This window comes from Chrysemys picta, chromosome 3 (genome assembly GCF_011386835.1).
Source record: "Chrysemys picta bellii isolate R12L10 chromosome 3, ASM1138683v2, whole genome shotgun sequence".
In the NCBI taxonomy this organism is placed as follows: domain Eukaryota; kingdom Metazoa; phylum Chordata; order Testudines; family Emydidae; genus Chrysemys; species Chrysemys picta.
In genome coordinates, this window is record NC_088793.1 from 8,876,767 (window position 1) to 8,901,483 (window position 24,717).

Consider the following 24,717-nt stretch of genomic DNA (forward strand, 5'->3'; position numbering starts at 1 on the left):
TCCCAGTGTGAGGGTACCCTACAGGATGCAGGTTACAAAGTAGCAGCCGTGTTAGTCTGTATCTGCTAAAAGAACAGGAGTACCTGTGGCACCTTAGAGACTCACAAATGTATTTGAGCATAAGCTTTTGTGGGCTACAGCCCACTTCGTCAGATGCATAGAGTGGAACACACGAACAGAAGATATTTATTCATACAGAGAACATGAAAAGGTGGAAGTACGCCTACCAACTGTAAGAGGCCAATCCATTGAGAAGAGCTATCAGTAGCAGCAGAAGAAAAAACTTTGAAGTGATAATCGAGATGACCCATAGAAGGTGTGAGGAGAACTTAACGTGGGGGAAAAAAAATGCAATTAGTCTAATGACCCAACCATTCCCAATCTCCGTTTAGGCCTAAGTTAATTGTGTCTAATTTGCATATTAATTCGAGTTCAGCAGTCTCTCTTTGCAGACAGTGGTCAGCCCTAGGGAAGATGGTGGGTCTCACCGCGTGCGGGGAGGAGAAGGGGTTTGACAGCTTCCAGCCCACCAATGCCCCAGCTGCACATGAGATGTGTGGTCGGCTACAGAGACTACAGGCCCCAGACTGCAATGCGTTCCCTTGACTCTAGTAGCAGCCCTGTGTAGTTTGTTGAGACCACGATTCCCAGCATGCATTGGTCCTACCTATGAGCCGCCAGGGCTGATTTGTGCGCAAGGGATGCTGGGTTTTGGAGTCTCCTTGCCACCCGCTCTTCAGCACGCCTCCCGTCGGTCTTCAGAGCGCATGCGCTGTGAAGGCGGGGCTGCGCAGTGAGTGACCACGCTCACGGAGCGAGCCCAAGTGTTCGCTGGTTGGTGGGTGCGTGGCTGCGGCTCCACCCCTCCGGCCGCTGGTTGGTGTGTGTGCGCCCCAGGCTCCCGCCCCTCCTCGCTGGTTGGCTGGCGCTGGCCAATGGGCTGTGTCGCGTGGCCGTGGCGGGAAGTGCGGCGGGGACCGGCCGGGTAGGTCAGCGCGGGGCAGAGCCGGGTCTTTCCCCCGCGCTGAGGGGAGCCGTGGAGGCGCGGAGCGGTGAGGACCCCGCGGACCTCCGCTCCGGGCTGCCGGGGCCCTGAGCAGCCTTCGCCTCAGTGTGCCGGAGGCTGGGGTGGGGGCCCGGGGTGGGCGCTGATGCGGCGGGGGCTGGGCCGGGCCGTTGGTGAGTGAGGGCAGGACGCGGAGCAGGGTGATGGCTGGGCCATGGGGTCAGGCTGCGGTGATGGCTGGGCCATGGGGAGGTGGAGGGGTCGGGGGGGGCAGGCTGTGGTGATGGCTGGGCCATGGGGAGGTGGAGGGGTCGGGGGGGCAGGCTGTGGTGATGGCTGGGCCATGGGGAGGTGGAGGGGACGGGGGGGGGCAGGCTGTGGTGATGGCTGGGCCATGGGGAGGTGGAGGAGTGGGGGGGGCAGGCTGTGGTAATGGCTGGGCCATGGGGAAGTGGAGGGGTCGGGGGGGGGCAGGCTGTGGTAATGGCTGGGCCATGGGGAAGTGGAGGGGTCGGGGGGGGGCAGGCTGTGGTGATGGCTGGGCCATGGGGAAGTGGAGGGGTCGGGGGGGCAGGCTGTGGTGATGGCTGGGCCATGGGGAGGTGGAGGGGTCGGGGGGGGGGCAGGCTGTGGTGATGGCTGGGCCATGGGGAGGTGGAGGGGTCGGGGGGGGGGCAGGCTGTGGTGATGGCTGGGCCATGGGGAGGGTGAGGGGTCGGGGGAGTAGGATGTGGTGATGGCTGGGCCATGGGGAGGTGGAGGGGTCGGGGGGGGGCAGGCTGTGGTGATGGCTGGGTCATGGGGAGGATGAGGGGTCTCGTTGGGGGGGACAGGCTGTGGTGATGGCTGGGCCATGGGGAGGTGGAGGGGTTGGGGGGGCAGGCTGTGGTGATGGCTGGGCCATGGGGAGGTGGAGGAGTGGGGGGGGGCAGGCTGTGGTGATGGCTGGGCCATGGGGAGGTGGAGGGGTCTCGGGGGGCAGGCTGTGGTGATGGCTGGGCCATGGGGAGGTGGAGGGGACGGGGGGGGGCAGGCTGTGGTGATGGCTGGGCCATGGGGAGGTGGAGGAGTGGGGGGGGCAGGCTGTGGTGATGGCTGGGCCATGGGGAGGTGGAGGAGTGGGGGGGGGGGGCAGGCTGTGGTGATGGCTGGGCCATGGGGAGGTGGAGAGGTCTCGTGGGGAGGGCAGGCTGTGGTGATGTCTGGGCCATGGGGAGGTGGAGGGGTCTCGTGGGGGGGGCAGGCTGTGGTGATGGCTGGGCCATAGGGAGGTGGAGGGGTCGGGGGGGCAGGTTGTGGTGATGTCTGGGCCATGGGGAGGTGGAGGGGTCTCGTGGGGGGGGCAGGTTGTGGTGATGGCTGGGCCATAGGGAGGTGGAGGGGTCGGGGGGGGCAGGTTGTGGTGATGGCTGGGCCATGGGGAGGTGGAGGGGTCGGCGGGGGCAGGCTGTGGTGATGGCTGGTCCATGGGGAGGTGGAGGAGTCGGGGGGGGGGCAGGCTGTGGTGATGGCTGGGCCATGGGGAGGTGGAGGGGTCTCGTGGGGGGGGCAGGCTGTGGTGATGGCTGGGCCACGGGGAAGTGGAGGGGTCGGGGGGGCAGGCTGTGGTGATGTCTGGGCCATGGGGAGGTGGAGGGTCGGGGGGGGGCAGTCTGTGGTGATGTCTGGGCCATGGGGAGGTGGAGGGGTCTCGTGGGGGGGGGCAGGCTGTGGTGATGTCTGGGCCATGGGGAGGTGGAGGAGTGGGGGGGGGCAGGCTGTGGTGATGGCTGGGCCATGGGGAGGTGGAGGGGTCTCGGGGGGCAGGCTGTGGTGATGGCTGGGCCATGGGGAGGTGGAGGGGACGGGGGGGGCAGGCTGTGGTGATGGCTGGGCCATGGGGAGGTGGAGGAGTGGGGGGGGGGGCAGGCTGTGGTGATGGCTGGGCCATGGGGAGGTGGAGGAGTGGGGGGGGGCAGGCTGTGGTGATGGCTGGGCCATGGGGAGGTGGAGGGGTCTCGTGGGGGGGGCAGGCTGTGGTGATGTCTGGGCCATGGGGAGGTGGAGGGGTCTCGTGGGGGGGGCAGGCTGTGGTGATGGCTGGGCCATAGGGAGGTGGAGGGGTCTCGTGGGGAGGGCAGGCTGTGGTGATGTCTGGGCCATGGGGAGGTGGAGGGGTCTCGTGGGGGGGGCAGGCTGTGGTGATGGCTGGGCCATAGGGAGGTGGAGGGGTCGGGGGGGGGCAGGTTGTGGTGATGTCTGGGCCATGGGGAGGTGGAGGGGTCTCGTGGGGGGGGGGCAGGTTGTGGTGATGGCTGGGCCATAGGGAGGTGGAGGGGTCGGGGGGGGCAGGTTGTGGTGATGGCTGGGCCATGGGGAGGTGGAGGGGTCGGCGGGGGCAGGCTGTGGTGATGGCTGGGCCATGGGGAGGGTGAGGGGTCGGGGGAGTAGGATGTGGTGATGGCTGGGCCATGGGGAGGTGGAGGGGTCGGGGGGGGGCAGGCTGTGGTGATGGCTGGGTCATGGGGAGGATGAGGGGTCTCGTTGGGGGGGACAGGCTGTGGTGATGGCTGGGCCATGGGGAGGTGGAGGGGTCGGCGGGGGCAGGCTGTGGTGATGGCTGGGCCATGGGGAGGTGGAGGAGTCGGGGGGGGGGGCAGGCTGTGGTGATGGCTGGGCCATGGGGAGGTGGAGGGGTCTCGTGGGGGGGGCAGGCTGTGGTGATGGCTGGGCCATGGGGAAGTGGAGGGGTCGGGGGGGCAGGCTGTGGTGATGTCTGGGCCATGGGGAGGTGGAGGGTCGGGGGGGGGGGGCAGGCTGTGGTGATGTCTGGGCCATGGGGAGGTGGAGGGGTCTCGTGGGGGGGGGCAGGCTGTGGTGATGTCTGGGCCATGGGGAGGTGGAGGAGTGGGGGGGGCAGGCTGTGGTGATGGCTGGGCCATGGGGAGGTGGAGGGGTCTCGGGGGGCAGGCTGTGGTGATGGCTGGGCCATGGGGAGGTGGAGGGGACGGGGGGGGCAGGCTGTGGTGATGGCTGGGCCATGGGGAGGTGGAGGAGTGGGGGGGGGCAGGCTGTGGTGATGGCTGGGCCATGGGGAGGTGGAGGAGTGGGGGGGGGGCAGGCTGGTGATGGCTGGGCCATGGGGAGGTGGAGGGGTCGGGGGGGCAGGCTGTGGTGATGTCTGGGCCATGGGGAGGTGGAGGGGTCTCGTGGGGGGGGCAGGCTGTGGTGATGGCTGGGCCATAGGGAGGTGGAGGGGTCGGGGGGGGCAGGTTGTGGTGATGTCTGGGCCATGGGGAGGTGGAGGGGTCTCGTGGGGGGGGGCAGGTTGTGGTGATGGCTGGGCCATAGGGAGGTGGAGGGGTCGGGCGGGGCAGGTTGTGGTGATGGCTGGGCCATGGGGAGGTGGAGGGGTCGGCGGGGGCAGGCTGTGGTGATGGCTGGGCCATGGGGAGGTGGAGGAGTCGGGGGGGGGCAGGCTGTGGTGATGGCTGGGCCATGGGGAGGTGGAGGGGTCTCGTGGGGGGGGCAGGCTGTGGTGATGGCTGGGCCATGGGGAAGTGGAGGGGTCGGGGGGGGCAGGCTGTGGTGATGGCTGGGCCATGGGGAGGTGGAGGGTCGGGGGGGGGCAGGCTGTGGTGATGTCTGGGCCATGGGGAGGTGGAGGGGTCTCGTGGGGGGGGCAGGCTGTGGTGATGGCTGGGCCATGGGGAGGTGGAGGGGTCGGGGGGGGCAGGCTGTGGTGATGGCTGGGCCATGGGGAGGTGGAGGGGTCTCGTGGGGGGGCAGGCTGTGGTGATGGCTGGGCCATGGGGAGGTGGAGGGGTCTCGTGGGGGGGGCAGGCTGTGGTGATGGCTGGGCCATGGGGAGGTGGAGGGGTCTCGTGGGGGGGGCAGGCTGTGGTGATGGCTGGGCCATGGGGAAGTGGAGGGGTCGGGGGGGCAGGCTGTGGTGATGTTTGGGCCATGGGGAGGTGGAGGGTCGGGGGGGGGCAGGCTGTGGTGATGTCTGGGCCATGGGGAGGTGGAGGGGTCTCGTGGGGGGGGGCAGGCTGTGGTGATGTCTGGGCCATGGGGAGGTGGAGGGGTCGGGGGGGGGCAGGCTGTGGTGATGGCTGGGCCATGGGGAGGTGGAGGAGTGGGGGGGGCAGGCTGTGGTGATGGCTGGGCCATGGGGAGGTGGAGGAGTCGGGGGGCAGGCTGTGGTGATGTCTGGGCCATGGGGAGGTGGAGGGGTCTCGTGGGGGGGGCAGGCTGTGGTGATGTCTGGGCCATGGGGAGGTGGAGGGTCGGGGGGGGGCAGGCTGTGGTGATGTCTGGGCCATGGGGAGGTGGAGGGGTCTCGTGGGGGGGGCAGGCTGTGGTGATGGCTGGGCCATGGGGAGGTGGAGGGGTCTCGTGGGGGGGCAGGCTGTGGTGATGGCTGGGCCATGGGGAGGTGGAGGGGTCTCGTGGGGGGGCAGGCTGTGGTGATGGCTGGGCCATGGGGAGGTGGAGGGGTCGGGGGGGGGCAGGCTGTGGTGATGGCTGGGCCATGCGGAGGGTGAGGGGTCGGGGGGGCAGGTTGTGGTGATGGCTGGGCCATGGGGAGGTGGAGGGGTCGGGGGGGCAGGCTGTGGTGATGGCTGGGCCATGGGGAGGTGGAGGGGTCTCGTGGGGGGGCAGGCTGTGGTGATGGCTGGGCCATGGGGAGGTGGAGGGGTCGGGGGGGGGCAGGCTGTGGTGATGGCTGGGCCATGCGGAGGGTGAGGGGTCGGGGGGGCAGGTTGTGGTGATGGCTGGGCCATGGGGAGGTGGAGGGGTCTCGGGGGGGTAGGATGTGGTGATGGCTGGGCCATGGGAAGGTGGAGGGGTCTCGGGGGGGCAGGCTGTGGTGATGGCTGGGCCATGGGGAGGTGGAGGGGTCTCGTGTGGGGGGGCAGGCTGTGGTGATGGCTGGGCCATGGGGAGGGTGAGGGATTAGTGCTGGCTGGACTGTGGGAAGGTGATGAGGGGTTGGGGCGGTTGGAAGATGAAGAGGGATGTGGGGACTTCAGTGGCTGGGTTTTGGGGTTGGGAGTCAGGACAATGTTGTGGGGGAGGGGATAGCTGGCACTGGGGTGACGATACAGCGGGTGCATGTGGCTAGTCAGTGAGGGAGTGGGATTTGGGACTGCAGATGTGGGGAGTGGGTGTAGGGGTTGGTGCTGTTGTGATGTGGGGTGGGGCTGAATTAGTGTTCCTGTCTGTTCAGCACCTTTGGAGAGGCAGTGTTGGCAAGCCAGCTTTGCCTAGAAGCTGCTGCTCAGGTGATGTCTTCCTCCGTTTCTCCCCTACTTGAGGGATGCACTCTGCACTGGGAAGGTCACCTTTCTCTTTACCAAACATTGTTCATTGTGTTCACTGTTAATGCAGCAGTTTAGTTCTGCACAGTGCCATTTTGCAGTGTGGTTGTAGCAAACTGTGCAGCAGGACTGCTGAACGGTGATTCTTGAAAGATGTGTCCATGCTCGATTTCTTTCTTAAAATCCCACTGTTGCTACCAATCCCTAGGCAACAGGCTTCTATGTTCCAAGCAACACACAATAAAATATAGACCACTAAACTAAAGGATCAAACAGAAGCACATGAAGCATTGTGGGTGAGCTGTCAGATTTTTACCAAACTTTCCTTGTCTCTTTCAGGATTTTGTTGCAGGTGAAAGTCTGAGGAGTGTTATGACTTCAAAGATTGTTTTTGTCTATTGCCCATTGGGCCACAAAAAGATATGGCTACAGAAGCTAAGTACAACATTGTACGGGAAGTGGGCCGAGGGAGCTATGGGGTAGTTTACGAGGCAGTTGTCAGTCAAACCAGAAACAAAGTGGCCGTGAAAAGGATGCATTGTAACGTACCTGAAAATGTGGAACTGGCTTTGCAAGAGTTTTGGGCCCTGCAAAGTGTTCAGAGCCAACATGAGAATGTGATCCAGTTAGAAGAGTGTGTCTTGCAGAGTGGCCAAGTCTTTCAGCCAATCAGCCGCCAGTACAGGAAATCGGACAGTCATCTGCTGCTGATTGAGACCTGTCTGAAAGGGCGGAGATGCATGGACCCCAAGTCTGCCTGTTTTGTGTGGTTTGTGATGGAGTTCTGTGATGGTGGAAACATGAATGATTTTTTGCTGTCTCGCACTCCAGATTCTCAGCTGAATAATAGCTTCATGCAGCAGCTGAGTAGTGCTGTTGCCTTCTTGCACAGAAATCAGATTGTGCACAGAGACCTGAAGTCAGATAATATTCTTATTTCCCATAGCCCTGGAGGTCCTGTAGTAAAGGTAAGAGGGTAATCCTTCTTGCTGCTGCTCAATATGTGGGTGAAGTGTTATGCCAATTGCATTACTTGCACTGAGTTGGTCACTTGGATAATATTGTGATATTCAGTTTCCTCATTTGTTTCCTTCCCTTTGAACTTTTAGACAAGGCCGGGCAATTCACTTGTATGAGTCTCAAAAGAGAATTTTGGTGAGGGTGTGGGGCAGTCAGTTACCTTTTGGCCTCTTTGGGGAATCCTGAGAGCATTTCTGTAGCATCTTTCATGTACAAGACATTCCCTTAAGAGGAACAATTTAGGGCTAATTCAGTTTTAAACCACTACCTAGCCACTGTGTTCCTGATCAGTGGTGGAATATTTTCTCAATGAAAGCAGCAGGGCACTTGAGATTTCAGTGCAATCACACTGTTGGGTCCAGGATCTATTGGGGCTATACTTGGTAACACTGAGACTAGAGGGTTGCCATGCTAAATGGTAGAGGGTAAAGTTGCTCGCAGAGAGGGACATTTTAAATACACTCTGGATTAACTGATTGCAACTATGGTTCCGGCTTTCTGGAACAGATTAGTTTTGTCCTTTGGGGGTATGGGAAGGAAGCACGAAGATATTGAGAATAAGGTCTTCAAAGGTTTATACAGCATATTCCCTTCCCTTATTGGTGGACCTCCAGTCCTTACACACTTGTCAGCACTTCCAATATTGTAGTCTATAGCACTACTTGCTGTTTTGGAAGCAAGGGGTTTTCTTGTCTCTTGCTTCATCTGGGCTCCAGCCAGGGGTCTTCATGGTTAAACTGAAGACTGACTAATTCTCTTCCTTACAGTGACAGACTGAAAACAAGTCTTTCTCTGTAATAATTCAATGGGAAGAGCAGCTTAGTGGCAAGAAAGTCAACTCACAGTTTACTCCCAATTCCCCGGGTGTTCCAGCAGTTAACTCAGAGGAGGGTAGGCCTGTCCCTTGTGAGTAACCCATGTCTTGGCCCTCAAGATCAATACTGGCATATTGCTTTCACCTTTGGAGCAGCCAAAGGACAATCAAGTTTTGTTATTCAATACAGATAATAGTGAATATAATAGTTCAGAGCACTCAATATAGCTACCTGCTCAATTGCTGTTCTGTTCATGCCTGTATGCACCGTACAATGATATAGGTAATAATGGTGACCTCCTAATCTCTCCCCTTTTCGTCAATAGGTAGCGGACTTTGGCCTGAGTAAGATATGTCAGGGGAAAGTGAATGTGAACCAGCATTGCTTCTCGTCAGCCTGTGGGTCAAACTTTTACATGGCACCAGAAGTGTGGGAAGGTCGTTATACTGCCAAAGCTGATATCTTTGCCCTTGGGATCATTTTCTGGGCTATGGTAGAGAGGATTACCTTCAGGGATGGAGACTCTGAGAAGGAATTACTTGGTGAGAATTATTGCTGTACAGCCAGCAATGAACCCTAATGGATAGATCGTTCTCCTGCCCTATCCCCAGCAATCCTCTAAGTCCTGAGGATCCTTCTCCCAGGCATAGTCACATCACCACCCTTTTTTCTGGCATAGTATTGGATATGGCTTCCTCTGGAGTCTGCCAACATTTCTCCATGTCTCCACCAGAGGTATTGCCAGAAATCCATAAAGCCCTCTTCCCCTTTCTCCCTACCCCTTTCCTCATGTTGATCCGCTTCCTTTGTGGGACTCCCCAATCTTTAAGACCTAGGAGCAACATGTTTAGAGCACATTCTTAACTTTACTTTTGTTTGAAAGCTTTGTTAGACTTTTGTGATCTCTACTGCTTTTCCATTTACAAAAAACTTTTGTGACATAAACGGCCAGGAGAAGAAAACTTGTCACCTGGCTTGGGCCATCCATTGAGAATAGGGGGTTGGGAGATCAACAGGTGCTCAGCAGAAATGGGACTAGCTCCAATGAACTTGAATAGACCAACCAACCAAAGAACTCCAAAACAAAACCCCCAAACATATTCCAAAGGAAATACTGAAACTCAGAGTTCAATTCCATTGGTGAAGCATTTTCAGTATATCCACACTCTGTGGTCAAGATTCAGCAGCTTGATAGCCATGTCTGCTTTACCAGTGGTTCTCAAACTTACTTGATCGCGCCCCCGCCTTCCTTGTGTCTGTGGTAGTTTACGCGCCCACCTCCCGTCACACAAGTACATCTACCGATACGTGCGGTGGCGGTGCTTCACTTGAATGAGTTTTGGTGTCTTTGTTTTTCACTTGAGTTGTTTTTTTCTGTGGCACGAATGAGCCAATGATCCATTGTAATAAGAGCAAAAGCAAAACTGCAATTGTGGTCCATGCTGACACTTAAATGTGCAAATGGATTAACCTACAAATGGCAATTTGTATAATGCTAGGCAAGCTTAACAGAAATCCATCAAAACGCACAGCGCCATCTAGAGTCAAATGCAGACCTGATGTGTCTGGAGGAATCATCTTTGCTAGTTGTTCATTGCTGGGGGCAAAATGTGCGCAGTAAGTTTCCCCCCTGCCCCTTCCCCTAAATCTTCTCACAAGCCGCCACCCAAATACATTCTGCACCCCCCAGTTTGAGAACCTCTGCCCTACCTTGTTGCCCTTGCAGTAAATCTATCTTTCCTTGAAGATAGGCTGATCTACAGTTGGTACATTTTGTCCTGCTGATGGTGGTGGTATATTTAAAGGCCACAAGGCAAAGGACCCATCCAAAGGATTGTAAGGACGTGTAAGAAAATAGGTTATAAGGCTGGAAGGGATGTTTAAGTCATCCTTAGTGCTGTGTCTGGCTGAACGAGATTCTACAGGGATGGATGGTCTGTGATTCTAGGAATATATGTTGCAACAGAAAATGCACCTTGAAAGAACAGAATGACAATCTTTTATATGAACATACTAATCAGAGGCATTTCAACTCCTACTCAAGGAAGCCTAATGTACACATTTTTTTAAATATCTGACATCATAATTTCAAGTCACAATAAAGGCATTCAGAGACGGCTCCTTTTACTGAGCGGCTGCTTTAAGTTTTCAAAACATAATGGATGGAATTAAGAACTGAGATCGTTCCTTTTCAAAATGCCAAACCGGAGAAAGCCTTTTAGTTCTTGGCTAGAAAACCAGTAAATATTCTGGGTCTGAGACCAAGGCACGAACAGACTTCATTGAAGTTTATTCAATAGCCATCCGCCAGCTCGAGATAAGAGACTTGCCTGGCTAACCTCCATATGCAGATCGGTCATTTATTCAATGCTTGCTGCGAGGGCAGAGCAGCTTGACTGAGCAGTTTCCTTTGCTGTCTCTTTGGAACCCAGCTAATCCACTTTGCCCAGTCTTTATTTACATTTCTGTTCCTTAATTTTGCTGAGGAGAAGCTGTATCCAGCAGTCTGGATAAAGGTAAATGGAACATACTGTCATTTATTATTAAAAGTGGTTTGAATCACTATTTGCTCAGTTCACTTTTTTCTATGTCATCTAAAGTGAACCAAACACAACCTGCCTTTGTCTTTCTTAGCTTCCAGTTCTACTGATGCAGTAAAATTAATTGAAACCGAGTGGAGTAGGGGAAGCTCTTTGCAACAGGCTGTTTTCTTTGCATGCAATCCCTATAACCATTTGACAATGTCCTGTGCAGGCCAAATTTAAAAGTGTCTTTCTGTTTCCCTCTGCTTGATACACACTTGGTGCAGAAATGGGGATGTGACAAACTTAATGGTTCCTATTTTGGTAATGAACTTCTTCTGGGGCTGGTATCTTACAACACTTATCTTGGCAGTTGCCTCTGAAGTTGGGTTTCACATGCTGTGAACGTCTACTAATAAATCTTGTGTTGCTTGTCAGATGGATGTGTGGTGTGGATTCTCCTTTTCCCCAATCTGACTTCTCCCTCTTTACAAACTATACCCAGGAACCTACATCTGTCAAGGCAAGCAGCTTATTCCTGTTGGCGAGGCACTGCTGGAGAATCCCAACATGGAACTACAAATTCCTCTGAAGAACAAGAAGTCCATGCCAGACGATCTCTGCAGACTCCTGCATGACATGTTAACGTTTAACCCAAAGGAAAGACTGGATGCCTTCCAACTAGAAATTCGAATCAGGAGAATCTCCTATGGGAAAAAGCGCCAACGTTCATAGCAGCAAGGGGTGATCAGGTTGGTGTCTGTACTGGGGTAATCTCATTTCAAACTTGCAATCCTAGTTTTTGATACTGACCTGATTGGCCTAAATTCTTTATCTCTAACAGCAGTTCCCTAGATTCATTGCTTGGTTTCTTTCAGTTTGATTGCACCCTTCACTGTCAGGATAACTGCTCTATAGGAGCAATATTTTGGGTTCAGTATATTGTATGGCCCCATGAGTGGTAACTGCTCAGCACATTTATAGGTAATAGAACAGGAAATAAGAAAGCAGTGTCAAATTAACCTGTTTCTCCCTAATAAGCACCTGTAATGGGTTTCGCACACATTCATTACTGTGTGTTACCACATATTTTCCACGTGTGGATGCACCTTGGCACTCTCTTGCATGTTAGACAAATGTGAGCCAGGTTATATAATGAAAAGTTGACCGTTATGTTAGTGCCAAGAGCCCTATCATATTGGGGGTCATGTTGTACTCGGTAAGGTGCTGTACACAGAGAAAGGTGGGGTTCCTGCCTCAAAACAACTTTTATAAACAGGCCTCGGTCCTGAAATAGAATCCGCTAGAGTGTGTCTCTCTGCCCTTCCTGGGCCCCTATGAAAATCATGCTGCCGATTAGGTCTGACTTTATGCTCACACTTTAAAATTTTGCCCTAGTCATTGCATGTTGTTGTTTGACCTTTTGTGTTAGTTTTGTTTTTGAGACTAGACAGTAGCAGCTTTGTTAAAACCTCAAGTGTGTACAGCACAAATTTCAGGAATTCTGTCAAATGTTTTGTATATTGTAATGAGGAAGCAGAAAGCCGTTAGTAGGGTAGTGACCAAAACACTTCATTCTGTTGCAAATTACACTAATTCACTGTCATTTTCTAATTGTTGCCTCTATTTTTAAGTCTGCTATAAGACTGTTCTCCATGGCGGACTGCAGAAATGTTAGTTGAAATGAGCTGCAATAGAGATTGATACTAATCACCCTTCTTTTGCCCCCAAAGGGGTCTCTTGCCTCCTTTCCTCACTGATAGAAAACCCCAGCTTTCTTGCTGAAGAATACTGGGCTCTCTCAAACCTACCATGCTGAAGCATAGTTGCCTGTAAGGGTTGCTAGTTTTTTCTTCCTGGAGCTGGGAATGTCTTTTGGGCACCTCTAGTTCATATCAGTCTGAGAAGCAAGTGACCCCCAACCTGAAACTTGTGGTCTAAGGCCGTTTTTTTTTTCAAAGTACAGGTCACGACCCAGGACTGGGTCGCAGAATGTCAGGCACTAGGTCGCCTGGCTGATTCAAATTATAACGATCGTTGCTGCGCAGCGGCTCTAAAGGGCCGTGCAACAGGGACCTGAAGAAGAGAGAGGTAGGGGGTGGGTGGAAACTGGGGAGGGGAGCAAGTTATGGCTTGCAGGGCTGCTGCCGGCAAGGGGAGAGAGGCCCTTCCCCCCCGGAGCTCTGTGCTGCCTGCCGGCAGGGGGAGAGCTGGGGGGAGTCCTCTGGCCCCAGCCCTGGGGCAGCCTGCCTGCACCCCAAACTCCTCATCCCTGACCCTACCCCAGAGCCCTCACCCGCCTACATCCCAACCCCTCTGCCCCAGCCCTGAACCCCCTCCTGCACCCTGAACCCCTCATCCCCAGCTCCACCCTAGAGCCCTCACCCCTGCACCCCACCCTCTGCCCTACCCTGGGCCACCTCCCACACTCCTTACCATAGGGTTACTAAGGCTAGTGTCTAGCTAGTTATGTAAAGTGGGGTAAGCTGGAACGTACTACAATGTTATGATTTTATGAAAACTCTAGTCAAAAGATATTATGATGTTGGGTCACGGGCATCAACAATTTTCTTCAACTGAGGAAAAAAGTTTGAAAACCACTGGTGTAAGGCACTGTCGTACCCAACAGTACACTAACTATCAGATCAGTTTTAGACTGTTTACTATCATTTGACTGTGAATTCTTAAGCTAATGGGGACTAGAACATAAAGGATGCTGTACAGGGGTTCTCAAACTGGGGGTTGGGAGATGATTACGGGGGGGGGGGGGGGTCAAGAGCTGTCAGCCTTCATCCCAAACCCAGCTTTGCCTCCAGCATTTATAATGATGTAAAATATATTAAGTGTTTTTAATTTATGGGGGGTGGGGGGGTGTTGCACTCAGAGGCTTGCTGCATAAAAGGGGTCACCAGTACAAAAGAACCACTGCTGTAGAAGACTGGAAATATCATCAGTTTCACATGGTGGTTGCAGTGTTTTAACAGTAAATCTGGAGACTGAAGTCCTCTCTCTGAATTGCAGGTACAGCAGGCAGGGCAGGGCAAATTCCCCCACGAAGCCCTATATGGCTGTCTCAGTCCTCTGCTTCAGCAGTCTCCTCTCAGGAGATAGGGTAGCTCACTTGATGCTTGTTCAATTTTTGACCTCTCTGTTGAACCAGTGCAGTGGTGGTTTAGCTATGTAGAAAGTTTTACCCTAGGAATTAGGGTAAACCACTAACTAGACATCAGATGGTAAAAGATTTCAGTTGCCACCAGTTTGGGCTGGAATTGAAACTGAATTTCCCTGCTAACATGTAATCTGAAATAAGGGTTCTTGTCCTTGGAATACGAGTCTAATTAAGGTGTGGTGATGAGGTCTTTTGATTATGACTGGCTTCTTCCACAGGTCCTGTATTCCACTGTTACCATCACACAGGCATCCTGACCAATACTTCTGAATTCTCCTTGGATTAATGGTTTGACCTTGAGGGAGACCGTTCAGAATAAATCTTGACTGCTTCCCATTTCCCCCAATGGTTGTATGTAAAGGAACAATTATTTATTTGTATAGTAATTTTAATACGCAAGTCCTATATAGATTGCCCAATTTTTTTAATGGAGTATTGCAGACTGATCCTTCACTTGTATAATAGTGAAGAAGGATGTTGGTGACTGAGGCTGCCAACCTTATCAACTCGGTGGCCATGCTCCGAAGTGTCAATTCCACTGTCCTTGGTCCAGCAGATGAGGATTGTCTTGTGCAGTGTTTTAATTAGAGCTTTCCATGTAATTACTTCATTCCATGGTACTTGGCCATGTAACTAAATGGTGGCTGTTTTTGAAAGAGTGGCATGGTGTAATCTAATCTAATGTTTATCCAAAAACTTTCTAGCAGAAACAATGTATTTTCATCACAGTAGTTTGTGAATATTCTTGCTTAGATTAACAGAAATGCATTCTTAAAATAAATACAAAGACTGTTTAATATGCCAAATTGTTATTGGAATGTATGCATCACTATTGCCTTTAGTTTAGAGACTGAAGCTGTCTGCTGTGTCAGCTGTTTGTCCCAGCTACTCTGACATGGGAAACGAAAAGGACTGAACTGGAGTATTGGCAGGTAAATAGGGACTCAACCTATTTCCAACCTGTCTGAAAATAGTTAACACCTCTGGGATTGATATTTAACTCTAAAAGCTCTTAGTTCTAGGAAGGTGACTAAGTAGCCCTGGTTTTCCCTCCAATTCTCTTCTTGCCCTAAGCTCTATTTTAACTTGTGGTTTGGAGGTGGGCTACTGTATCTTTGGACACAATTGATATTATGGGACAAGAATGTATTGTCAGAGGAAGATAAAAGAGAGCTCCTCTTTTGTCTCAATGTACACTTGTGCCATACAGGAGCCCTTGCTCACACAGGCATGTTGGGAGGAGGTCTTGAGGGAGGAAGCAGACTTAACTGATGTGAAGTCACAACAGCACCATTTATGGAGGGAGAACAGTGCTTGGAATTAATGGCAAAAATTGTTTGAAATATGTTACAGATTTTTAAAAATTAATCAGATCTCTGGGCCTTGTCCTTCTGCTGTGGATGCATTAGCTATTGCCTGTAAACCAGTCTCCATTCTCTTCCCTTCCATTCTGGCACAGAGCTGTGACTGCAATATAAAAGCTTCTGCATTCCCTCATCTTAAAAGTTTGTATAGTAAACCTTCCCTAGAATATATTCCACGCTACTTACTTATTTGATTTGGAAGCCCTAGTGGGCTTCACAGGAGGAAGTGGAGAACTCTCCCTATGGCTTGGTGATACCTACCTCCGTAAAATGCGGCACTTCATGGATACCTTGCAGATTCAAGTCATCTGAGCTCTAGCTGTAACCATCAAATAACAAATGAATATCCAGTATTAATGGTTACTGATCAGAGCTGCTGCAGGAACATACTCACCCCAAACTCTCCTTTATGAAACTTTTGGCAAAAACAAAATCAAACTTAGTGCTGGTGGAAGTTGCTGGCCTGGCAGTTATAGTGAGGTAGCAGTGCAAACGTTTGCTCTACATTCTGCCCTGGACAAGTAGATTAGCTATAGCAATGAAAGGAGTTGGTTCTTCCCAGCCGGTTCAGCATTGCTCAGAGGGATAAGTTTGGATAGGCTCAAGCAGGTGAGAATGGGAGTCTGAAACTCATTTGTCATCTGGAAATTTCAGATGTATTTTGGAGAAGGTTCTTGTCTCATTAAAGCAATGAGACTATTAGTAAGTATGCTTTGGCTTTGGTCTGCTCTTCTTCCCATACAATACTGCTCAATTTTACATCTTGTGGTGTTGCTGTGGCTTCATTTGTTTCTCAAGTTAGGTGGCTCATATCTCATGATCTTTCTGAGAAACTACAGCACCAGCTTTAGGCTGCAAAATTGTTCAACCTGCTTTACTGAAGAAATTATTCTTTTAAAATGTATTTCTTCTTTCTTCACTCCCACAGCTATTGAAACTGTGCTGTCTGGCTCTCCAATGCCATCTGTTCTTAGAACAGGCAAAGTCTGCTAGTCTTGTGGAACCATCATAGTTGAGGAAGAGTCAAACTTTGGAACGTAGACCACAATTAAGATTACACCTGGCAATAAAACCACTCTGAGGCACTTTAAATGTTTGTGTGGCACAGGGTTGGCTACTCACTGCAACTCTTGCTTGTTTTATCATACTTTGTTGATGTTCTCCACAGCCTCTGTTAGAAATACTTATTTGTATGTGTGCGCTTTTGTTACCTCAGACTGTGTATTTTAAATTTAATAAAAGATTTTATAGACACCTTGTATCCCTGCCATGGTCATGAAGCACTAAATCGTGACGCCACCTACACAGAAGGAATGATGTGTGTAAGGTGAATGGCCCTAGTGAAAGCTATTGCTTCAGTGAGCAAAGAGAAATGTTTCTCAGCTTTTATTATTTACATGACTAAAAACTAAATGCTCTTGGGGGAGGTTTGGAATTTGCTCTTGGTTACCTGTCTTGTGCTCCTGACGTGCTTGTTCCTAAAACTCCCTCTCATCTGTGACATAATGCAGTGCTGACAGCAAACAGGGACAATTCTGTAGAGAACAATCTTGCACAGTACTGGGACTAGCTCACCTAATAAATCTCATCCATTTTTAACTTCTATTCTGTCCTACAGAAGGTAGCATTTCTTGAGAATTGAGCCTATAATTGGGGAATGGGCAGAGTTTATGTATGGAAGGCACAAACTGAATATGAGCATGGCCTGGAATAAAGAAATATCCTACTTCCCTTCTGTAGGGGAGAGGAGGACAGAAAACTGGACCTTGTGAGTTTCTATGCTACCAAAGTTTTTCTCTTCAAAGTTAAACTATAGTAGTTTAATATAATAATAATAATAATAATATATGGAGATAGGTATATCTCAGAGCTGGAAGGGACCCCGAAAGGTCATCGAGTCCAGCCCCCTGCCTTCACTAGCAGGACCAATTACTGATTTTGCCCCCGATCCCTAAGTGGCCCCTTCAAGGATTAAACTCACAACCCTGGGTTTAGCAGGCCAATGCTCAAACCACAGAGCTATCCCCCTGGGCTACTAACAAAATACAGAAAATCAGCTATTGCCTTTACCTGGGGCCTAATGTGCATTTTGTTTGTTTGAAATTATTTCCATGACAGACTAGTTCAAAATTCCTTCTCCACATAACTGTTACCTACTTTTGTACTACCTTGGCATAATATGGTTGGTTATTCAACAGCAAGTGCCTGTGTTAACTTGCACAGAACTGAGAACTGCTGCTCTCAGAACGCTTAGGCTTCTCAGTAGGAAAGCTTAGGGACTAAAAGCAATGTTAGGGTTACAGTAAGTGAATTCCACTGTGCCTATTCCCTAGCTCTTAATTACTGAAACTGTTGAGTCCCTCGTAGGATGGCTTCTGTAATATTTAAGTAGTAACACTGGCTAGAGTTAGAATACACAATTGCAAAAGATCCATGCTAATATGGATGAAGTGCATTCTTTCAAAAGATTAAAATGCTGGGATTGAATAACAGCCTATACAAAAAGGGGGAAAAGTCTATTCAATCCTGCTAGAAAATGGGAATACCAGAGCAAACGCGCCCCTGGCAGAAAGTAAGCATCTTGTCCCTGACTGAAAACAGGGAAGGTTGAGTCAGTGTGTTGGCTGCTGATGGAATTGGGCCTGACTGCTTCTCAGCCGCTACCTTGCTTTCATGGTATCAGGTACATGAGGCCTGATGGAAACAGTTTCTGGTGCTGGGCATTCTGACTTTAATAACCATTATTACAAATAGTTCTCACTAGGAAAAGCTTTATGCTGAACCAAAGTCTATCTGTAGCTGCTACATTTTAAGCTCTTCATAACCATGCTGACTGATAGTGGGGACAGCAAATATTTTGATGCCCTGGTAAGTACTGCCATGATATGCCTCAGAGCTGGAAAACAGGGGGAGGGAGGGGGAATTAAAAATCAGGTGTGGGAGGGAATGCACACCCTTCTTATATGTGTGGCTCAGCCAGGTATGTCAGAGACCACCCACCAGCACTTGACTGACTTCAGGTTAACATACACTGGTGGATTTCTGCTCTCCTACTGTGTTTCCATTTCAGTTCCAGAAGTTGTGTAACTCCTCCCTGTAAAATGTCAATAAGCATCAAGTATGTGTTGGCTTCAGCAACCGTCCGTGTGCACTGAGAAAACAGCTCTATATAGTAACCTCCCATGTACGTTCTTCTTCCAACAATGCTGGCCCAGGCAGGATGGGCTCAGGTTGGCTGTGGGATGACAGATGCTTTCAAACATGTTATTTTTCAAATGGGACTAGGAAACGATATACATGCAAAGAGGTAAGATGATATGGGAAGAGCTCACTGAAAGGAAGAAAAGTCTTCACTACCTCCTCTCCCTGGCAGGGAAAGTCAGCCAATGTGATTCCATTTTCTGCTATTGCTCTGGTTTTAAAACTAATCACAGCAACATGTTCACCACCTGTGCAGCTTTAAAAAAAAGAGAGAAAATCCCATCATTTCTTCATCCAGAAGGCAAAAGGGGACAGTGATGGAGAAGACAAAGGGGACGCTTCTTTCTAATTCCATCATATACCCCACAGTACCTGTGAGATCTACAGCTGCCAGGAAATAGTTGTAATTAAACTCAAAGGGGCAGCTTACCATAGAGTAATGCAGGGGTCGGCAACCTTTCAGAAGTGATGTGCCGAGTCTTCATTTAGTCACTCTAATTTAAGGTTTCATGTGCCAGTAATACATTTTAACATTTTTAGATGGTCTCTTTCTATAAGTCTATAATATATAACTAAACTATTGTATGTAAAGTAAATAAGGGTTTTTAAAATGTTTAAGAAGCTTCATTTAAAATTAAATTAAAATACAGAGCCCCCTGGACTGGTGGCCAGGACCCAGGCAGTGTGAGTGCCACTGAAAATCAGCTCGCGTGCCGCAGGTTGCCTACCCCTGGAGTAATGAAAACTTTTTGGATGCCTGTTGCCAGCATGTTATCTACATGCTGCAAAGGGGGTGGCTTGAAACTGGATCCGGGAGCTGGTAGAAATAACTGCCTCATCTCGGTGGGATCTCAAGGTTAAGACAACAGGAACAGATCTCCCCGAGCTGTAGCCAAAGTTTTGGAGTGGGCGAGATGAAAAGTTTGACAACTTACTTCATGACTTTGGCCTGTAGCTTTCAAGTCCTTTGGCAGCTACTGCTAGAATTTGTCATAAAAAGCATCGGAGCCAGTTCAACTGTGGTCACTCACTGAAGAACTTTTCTTCAAGGGCTAAGAAAAGCTCCTGAATTTCTTCAGGCTGGAGATGTGAGGGGTAAGGATCTGTGAGAGAAGATTATGGTATTTAATTTCCTGTCCTTGATGTGTGAAGTGGATCCAGTGTGATTTGTGGACTATCACTATATCAAGCAGCAGAATAGCCCTTAAAATTTTTTTTGCTGTGGGTTGTAGCCAGAAAAAGTAGGCTGCAATATCTTCCCCTCTGTATGTGAAGCTGTGGGACTGGATCAAGCCAAATGCTAGAGGTAAATTCAATAGGATGGGTCTCTGCTCGCTTGAAGCAGTGCTGCTATGGGACACAATGCTCTTACAGGTGCTGGCAGTTGAGAAGAGAGGTAAAACAGATTTTTACTTTGAGTAGTCTTTGAAAACACCACAGCATCTTTTACAGTAATAGCGATGTTAGATCCAGTGTCCTTAGCTGACTACAGTCTCCCTCCCTCATTGGCCATAGCAGTTTAAACTGGCTACACTGTTCTTCCTGTCCTAAACTGTTGCAATTATTTTTACAGGATATAGTAACACTATGAGGAGTCCTTGTGGTACCTTAGGGACTAACTCATTTATTTGGCCTTAAGCTTTCGTGGGCTATAACCCACTTCATCAGCAGAGTTGAATCTGATGAAGGGGGTTATAACCCACGAACGCTTTTAGTCTCCAAGGAGTCCTTGTGGCACCTTATTGTTTTTGCTGATACTGACTAACGCTAACAGACTATCTTGTAGCTACTGTATTCCACTATACAGGAGGCTGGAGTTCTATGGTGGGTGACATGATCCATCTACATTCAATGCGTTTGCAAAGCACAGTGCAGACATTTCTGTGAGCACAATGCTAGGGAACATTTCAATGCCGCAGTATAGTTCTGATGAATGGGGTAGCACTTTAAAATGATGTTAACAAGCTTGCATGTTTCCACTATCTTTCTGTCAATCCCTGTTACTCTTTCAAGAGCCTTCTTGCTGCTAATTGATTTCTCCAAGGCTTTTTTAAGTTGAATGTGGCAATTGCCTCTCTTCTAAGCAGCACCAGTCTTCCCTTCCTTTCAAAGAGCTGCAGGAGCGGAGAACTTTAATTGAATGTTCTTTCTGTTTAAAAACAATTATGTTAATCTGCAGCCACTAGTCTCTCTTTACAGCAGTACCCATTTGCCAGCATGCAGGCCACTGTTTTGTGCTGTAGTCCAATATCTGCCCTCCTCAGTCAGCCACGACACCAGCAAACACCATAGGATGATAGGCAAGAGAGAGAATGGCAATAGGTGCTTCCATAGTGGTCATACACAGAGATTTTTAGAGCAGGAGCAGATATATTTTAAAAAAAGATTCTGGTTTTAAGTGAATGAGAAGCCAAACTCATTTCCCATGACTTAGCAGGAGTAGGAGAGAGTGAGGAGGTTTTACCAGGGCTCTAGGCTTCTGTAGCTGCTTTTAGAGGTCAGGTCACTGACGCTTGAGTGCTAAGGCCTTGTCTACAGGAGAAAAGTGCACCACTCTAACTTAAATAGGTTTTTAAACCATTTTAGTTTAATGGGTGCAAGCTCCTGTTTGGATACTCTGATTTCAGGGTAAGAATGTCTTCCTGCTGGTTAGCATCAGTTCATTAGGCATCTGTTTAAGTTAAACCAAAATAGGCCACAGAACCGAAAATAAAACCATTTAAGTTAAACCAGTGCGACTTTCTAAGTAAATTTAGCATCAGTCAATAAGAGAATGTGTAAAGAATGGTGTCTCCCAGGGATCTGTACTGTGCCCAGTCCAATTCAACATATTAATAAATGATCTGAAAAAAGGGGTGAAGAGTGAGGTGGCAAAATTTGCAGATGATACAAAACTATTCAAGCTACTTAAGTCCCAGGCAGACTGCGAAGAGCTACAAAAGGATCTCTCAAAACTGGGTGATGGGGCTACAAAATGCCAGATAAAATTCAATGTTAAGTAATGCACACTGGAAAATATAATCCCAACTATACATATAAAATAATGGGGTCTAAATTAGCTGTTACCACTCAAGAAAGAGATCTTGGAGTCATTGTGGTTAGTTGTCTGAAACAGCCACTCAATATGCAGCGGCAGTCAAAAAAGCAAACCAGAATGTTGGGAATCATGAAGAAAGGGATAGATAATAAGACAGAAAATATCATATTGCCCCTATATAAATCCATGGTATGTCCACATCTTGAATACTGCATGCAGCTTTGGTTATCCCATCTCAAAAAAGATATATTGGATTTGGAAAAGGTTCAGAAAAGGGCAAGAAAAATGATTAGGGATATGGAACAGCTTCCATATGAAGCGAGATTAATAAGACTGGGACTTTTCAACTTGGAAAAGAGATGACTAAGGGGGGAGATGATAGAGGTCTATGAAATGATAACTGGTGTGGAGAAAGTAAATGCGTTATTTACTCCTTCTCATAACACAAGAACTAGGGGTCACCCAATGCAATAACAAAAGGAAGTGTTTTTTCACACAACATACAGTCAACCTGTGGAACTCTTTGCCAGAGGATGTTGTAAAGGTCAAGACTATAACAGGGTTCAAAAAAGAACTAGATAAGTTCATGGAGGATAGGTCCATCTCTAGCTATTAACTAGGATGGGCAGGGATGGTGTCCCTAGCCTCTGTTTGCCAGAAGCTGGGAGTTGGCGGCACAGGATGGATCACTTGATGATTCCCTGTTCTGTTCATTCCCTCTGAAGCACCTGGCATTGACCACTGTTGGAATACTGGGCTAGATGGATCTGTGCTCTGACCCAGTATGGCTGTTCTTATGTTCTAGAATAAGGACTGGGAAAATCACAAGGATATGGTAGACAGACACTGGGCCAGGGGAATGCGATGTCATCATTATGCAAGTGAGTTGATCATCTCACTGATTACAAAGATTTCGCAGCTAAATTACTGTGGTGGGTTAATCAGTCTTGGCAAGTTGTTGAAAAGGCCAGGCGCATTGCTGTGGTTAACTTTAATGTTTTGTTTTTTTAAAAAGCTTGTCCCAGCAGCAGCACAACCTGAATAAGCTCAGAGGCCAGTATTGGTTCCATAAAGACTTCAGAGATGAATGGCAACAGGACTTCATAGCCCAAGGCCAGTGCACAAACCAAGCACTTTAAAGTCAGAGGCATCCCAGTTCCAGTGGGCAATGCCATGAACTACCGCAAGTGATAAAAATCACACCCTGTTCCTGGAAGGCATCATTGCTGTAACTTTCTCATTAGAAACATGAGGGAAGGGAATGGGAGGGTTGCAGAATGGTAAAAGGGCCAAACTCACAGTCAAAACCATTATATTATCATTGTTACAAGACAGGATTATACAAAATCAGGAGAAAAGGCCTCTCTCACCGCTGCTTATTTAAAGGCTGGTTGTTGGTATCACTTTTTTTGTTTTTGTTTTGAAAATCACTTCCCCTTTGTAATAAAGTGAGGCTGATGGGCACAGACCAATCAAGGTTGCTATCGTTAAAATTTGGTTCCTTTCTGGCTCAAATTGGTGTGGGTTTAATCTTCTCTTTTTCTTACTGATTCTAGGGCGATACCCTGGAGCTCCTGTGATAGCTGCATATTACGTTGCCAGCAGGAGGCAGCCCCTGCTGCAATGGAAAGAAGGGAACAGCCTAAGAAGAAGAAGAAAAACCATAAGTTGACAGACCGGATTGGTCACTGAGATAAGGTCAATTTCCTGCCAACCAGCAGGCCCCAATCATAATGCCAGATTCCAAACTTTTAGCAGGTATGAAATATTTAGCAATTTAAGTCTAGCATTTCTTGAGACACTAGACCTTCGCATCTATGTAGAGGTTTGTGCTGACACGCATCTCTGGAGGTATCTGAGCACCTTGAGATGTTTCCAACAATGTTCCCTCTAATTTTTTCGCCCATGTGCAGAATACATTTTGTTATGTGCACCACAATAATGTGTGGATGTGTGCCACCAGTAGAAACAAAAACCTAGATATAATATATATATTTAAAAAGTTACCAATAGGGATAATTATTCCAGCTAGGACAAGTTAGGCATTTCAGAACTCACTACTCAAAGAATTACATTTAAGTGTAAGAGAGAAATAAAAATTATGAAATGCATACACCAGTCAAAAAAGTAAAATAACACACTTTGAAATAATAAAATTACAGAGAATATGTGTGTATTGCAGGAAGTACCAACAATTAACAACAGCAGTGTTTGGAAGTGTGTGTCATAGACAGTGTGTGTATGTGTCACAGTGCAAGAGACAAAGGGATTCTGTGTGTGTGTGAGTGAGAGAGAGAGAGAGAGAGAGAGAGACTGACTGTGGGGGTCACGGTGGGTGGGTAGGTGACATTGTGTGTGTGTGAGACTGTTAGACACAGAGACTGTGTGTGTGCACGTGAGAGAGAGGGAGACAGACGCACATACACACACACACAGTTTGTGCGCTGGCTGCTGGGGAAGTTTCTGAGAGACGCCCGTTCGCTGTCTCTTTAAGGTACTCACTGAGAGCTCTCCTCCTCTCAGTTTCCGATCACCCGTTTTCTTCGTCTTCTTCTCCCTCTTATTATTCTGTAACTGTAGTGAGTGGTAGCCCCAGACATGGACCAGGACCCAATTGTGCTAGGCGCTAATCTCCAGTTTGATTCTGTAATGATTACAGCAACTAATACCTCATGAAGCACAGTAGCTAGCAGTGACTTGTGCATACTATAAGCTGCTATAGAATCTGGGTTTGTTAGCTCAGGTAGTAGGTGCAGAGATCCCAGGTTCAATCCTTGGCCTGTCAGTCTCATGAAGGGGTTGAGTGATGGAGTGTCAGTCCTGCATTTGGCAACCTGTCGCACCTGCTTGCATCTCCTCTAGAATCTCAGAGATGTGGCAGAGCTGGGAGCAAGAGCTCCCGTTGCTCTGGTAGTCACTAAAGGCTGCTCTTGCACACCGTGACACAACCTCAGAACAGAGCCAGCCATCAGATAAAACTGCAAGGGAGGCTCGAGGCGGGGAGGCTGCCCCAAACCCTCAGTGACACCTTGACTCCCACTACCCCTGTTAAAGCCACTTCCATGGCTGCATAAGGGATGCTGACGGGAAGCATCTGTGTACAAGCTTGCTCTGCATTTGACCTGCACAATGATGGAGGTAGGCTGACCAGACAGCAAGTGTGAAAAATCAGGATGGGGGTGGGGGGGTAATAGGAACCTATATAAGAAAAAGACCCAAAAATCAGGACTGTCCCTATAAAATCAGGACATCTGGTCACCCTAAATGGAGGGCTTCATTC

At 49.5% G+C, this 24,717-nt stretch overlaps 1 protein-coding gene across 7 annotated transcripts; it reads left to right on the top strand.

Annotated features, from left to right (window-relative positions):
* Window positions 1–847: 847 nt before the first annotated feature.
* On the top strand, window positions 848–23,119 carry LOC101939778 (serine/threonine-protein kinase PDIK1L-like). Of its 7 annotated transcripts, none has more exons than XR_006174140.2 (6): window positions 848–985; window positions 6,649–7,277; window positions 8,470–8,686; window positions 11,172–11,418; window positions 14,054–14,767; window positions 16,128–16,453. XR_006174140.2 is itself a non-coding variant. In XM_065587458.1 (5 exons), the coding sequence occupies exons 2-4, from the start codon at window positions 6,732–6,734 to the stop codon at window positions 11,399–11,401; spliced, it is 993 nt and encodes a 330-aa protein (XP_065443530.1). In that variant the 5' UTR covers window positions 848–985; window positions 6,649–6,731; the 3' UTR covers window positions 11,402–11,418; window positions 22,994–23,119. The 7 variants fall into 7 exon arrangements, 4 of the variants coding, with proteins under 4 accessions (XP_065443530.1, XP_065443527.1, XP_065443529.1 ...); XR_002889719.3 differs by having other exon boundaries at window positions 933–1,052; XR_006174139.2 differs by lacking the exon at window positions 848–985 and adding an exon at window positions 1,041–1,179.
* The last annotated feature ends 1,598 nt before the right edge of the window (window positions 23,120–24,717 follow it).

What these genes read in the sequence shown, in the direction of transcription:
- LOC101939778 (XM_065587458.1), top strand. Translation starts at nt 6,732, where the DNA reads ATGGCTACAGAAGCTAAGTACAACATTGTACGGGAAGTGGGCCGAGGG. An exon ending in CTGGAGGTCCTGTAGTAAAG is followed by an intron (nt 7,278 to 8,469) that starts GTAAGAGGGTAA and finishes TTTCGTCAATAG; the next exon opens with GTAGCGGACTTTGGCCTGAG. An exon ending in CTCTGAGAAGGAATTACTTG is followed by an intron (nt 8,687 to 11,171) that starts GTGAGAATTATT and finishes AACTATACCCAG; the next exon opens with GAACCTACATCTGTCAAGGC.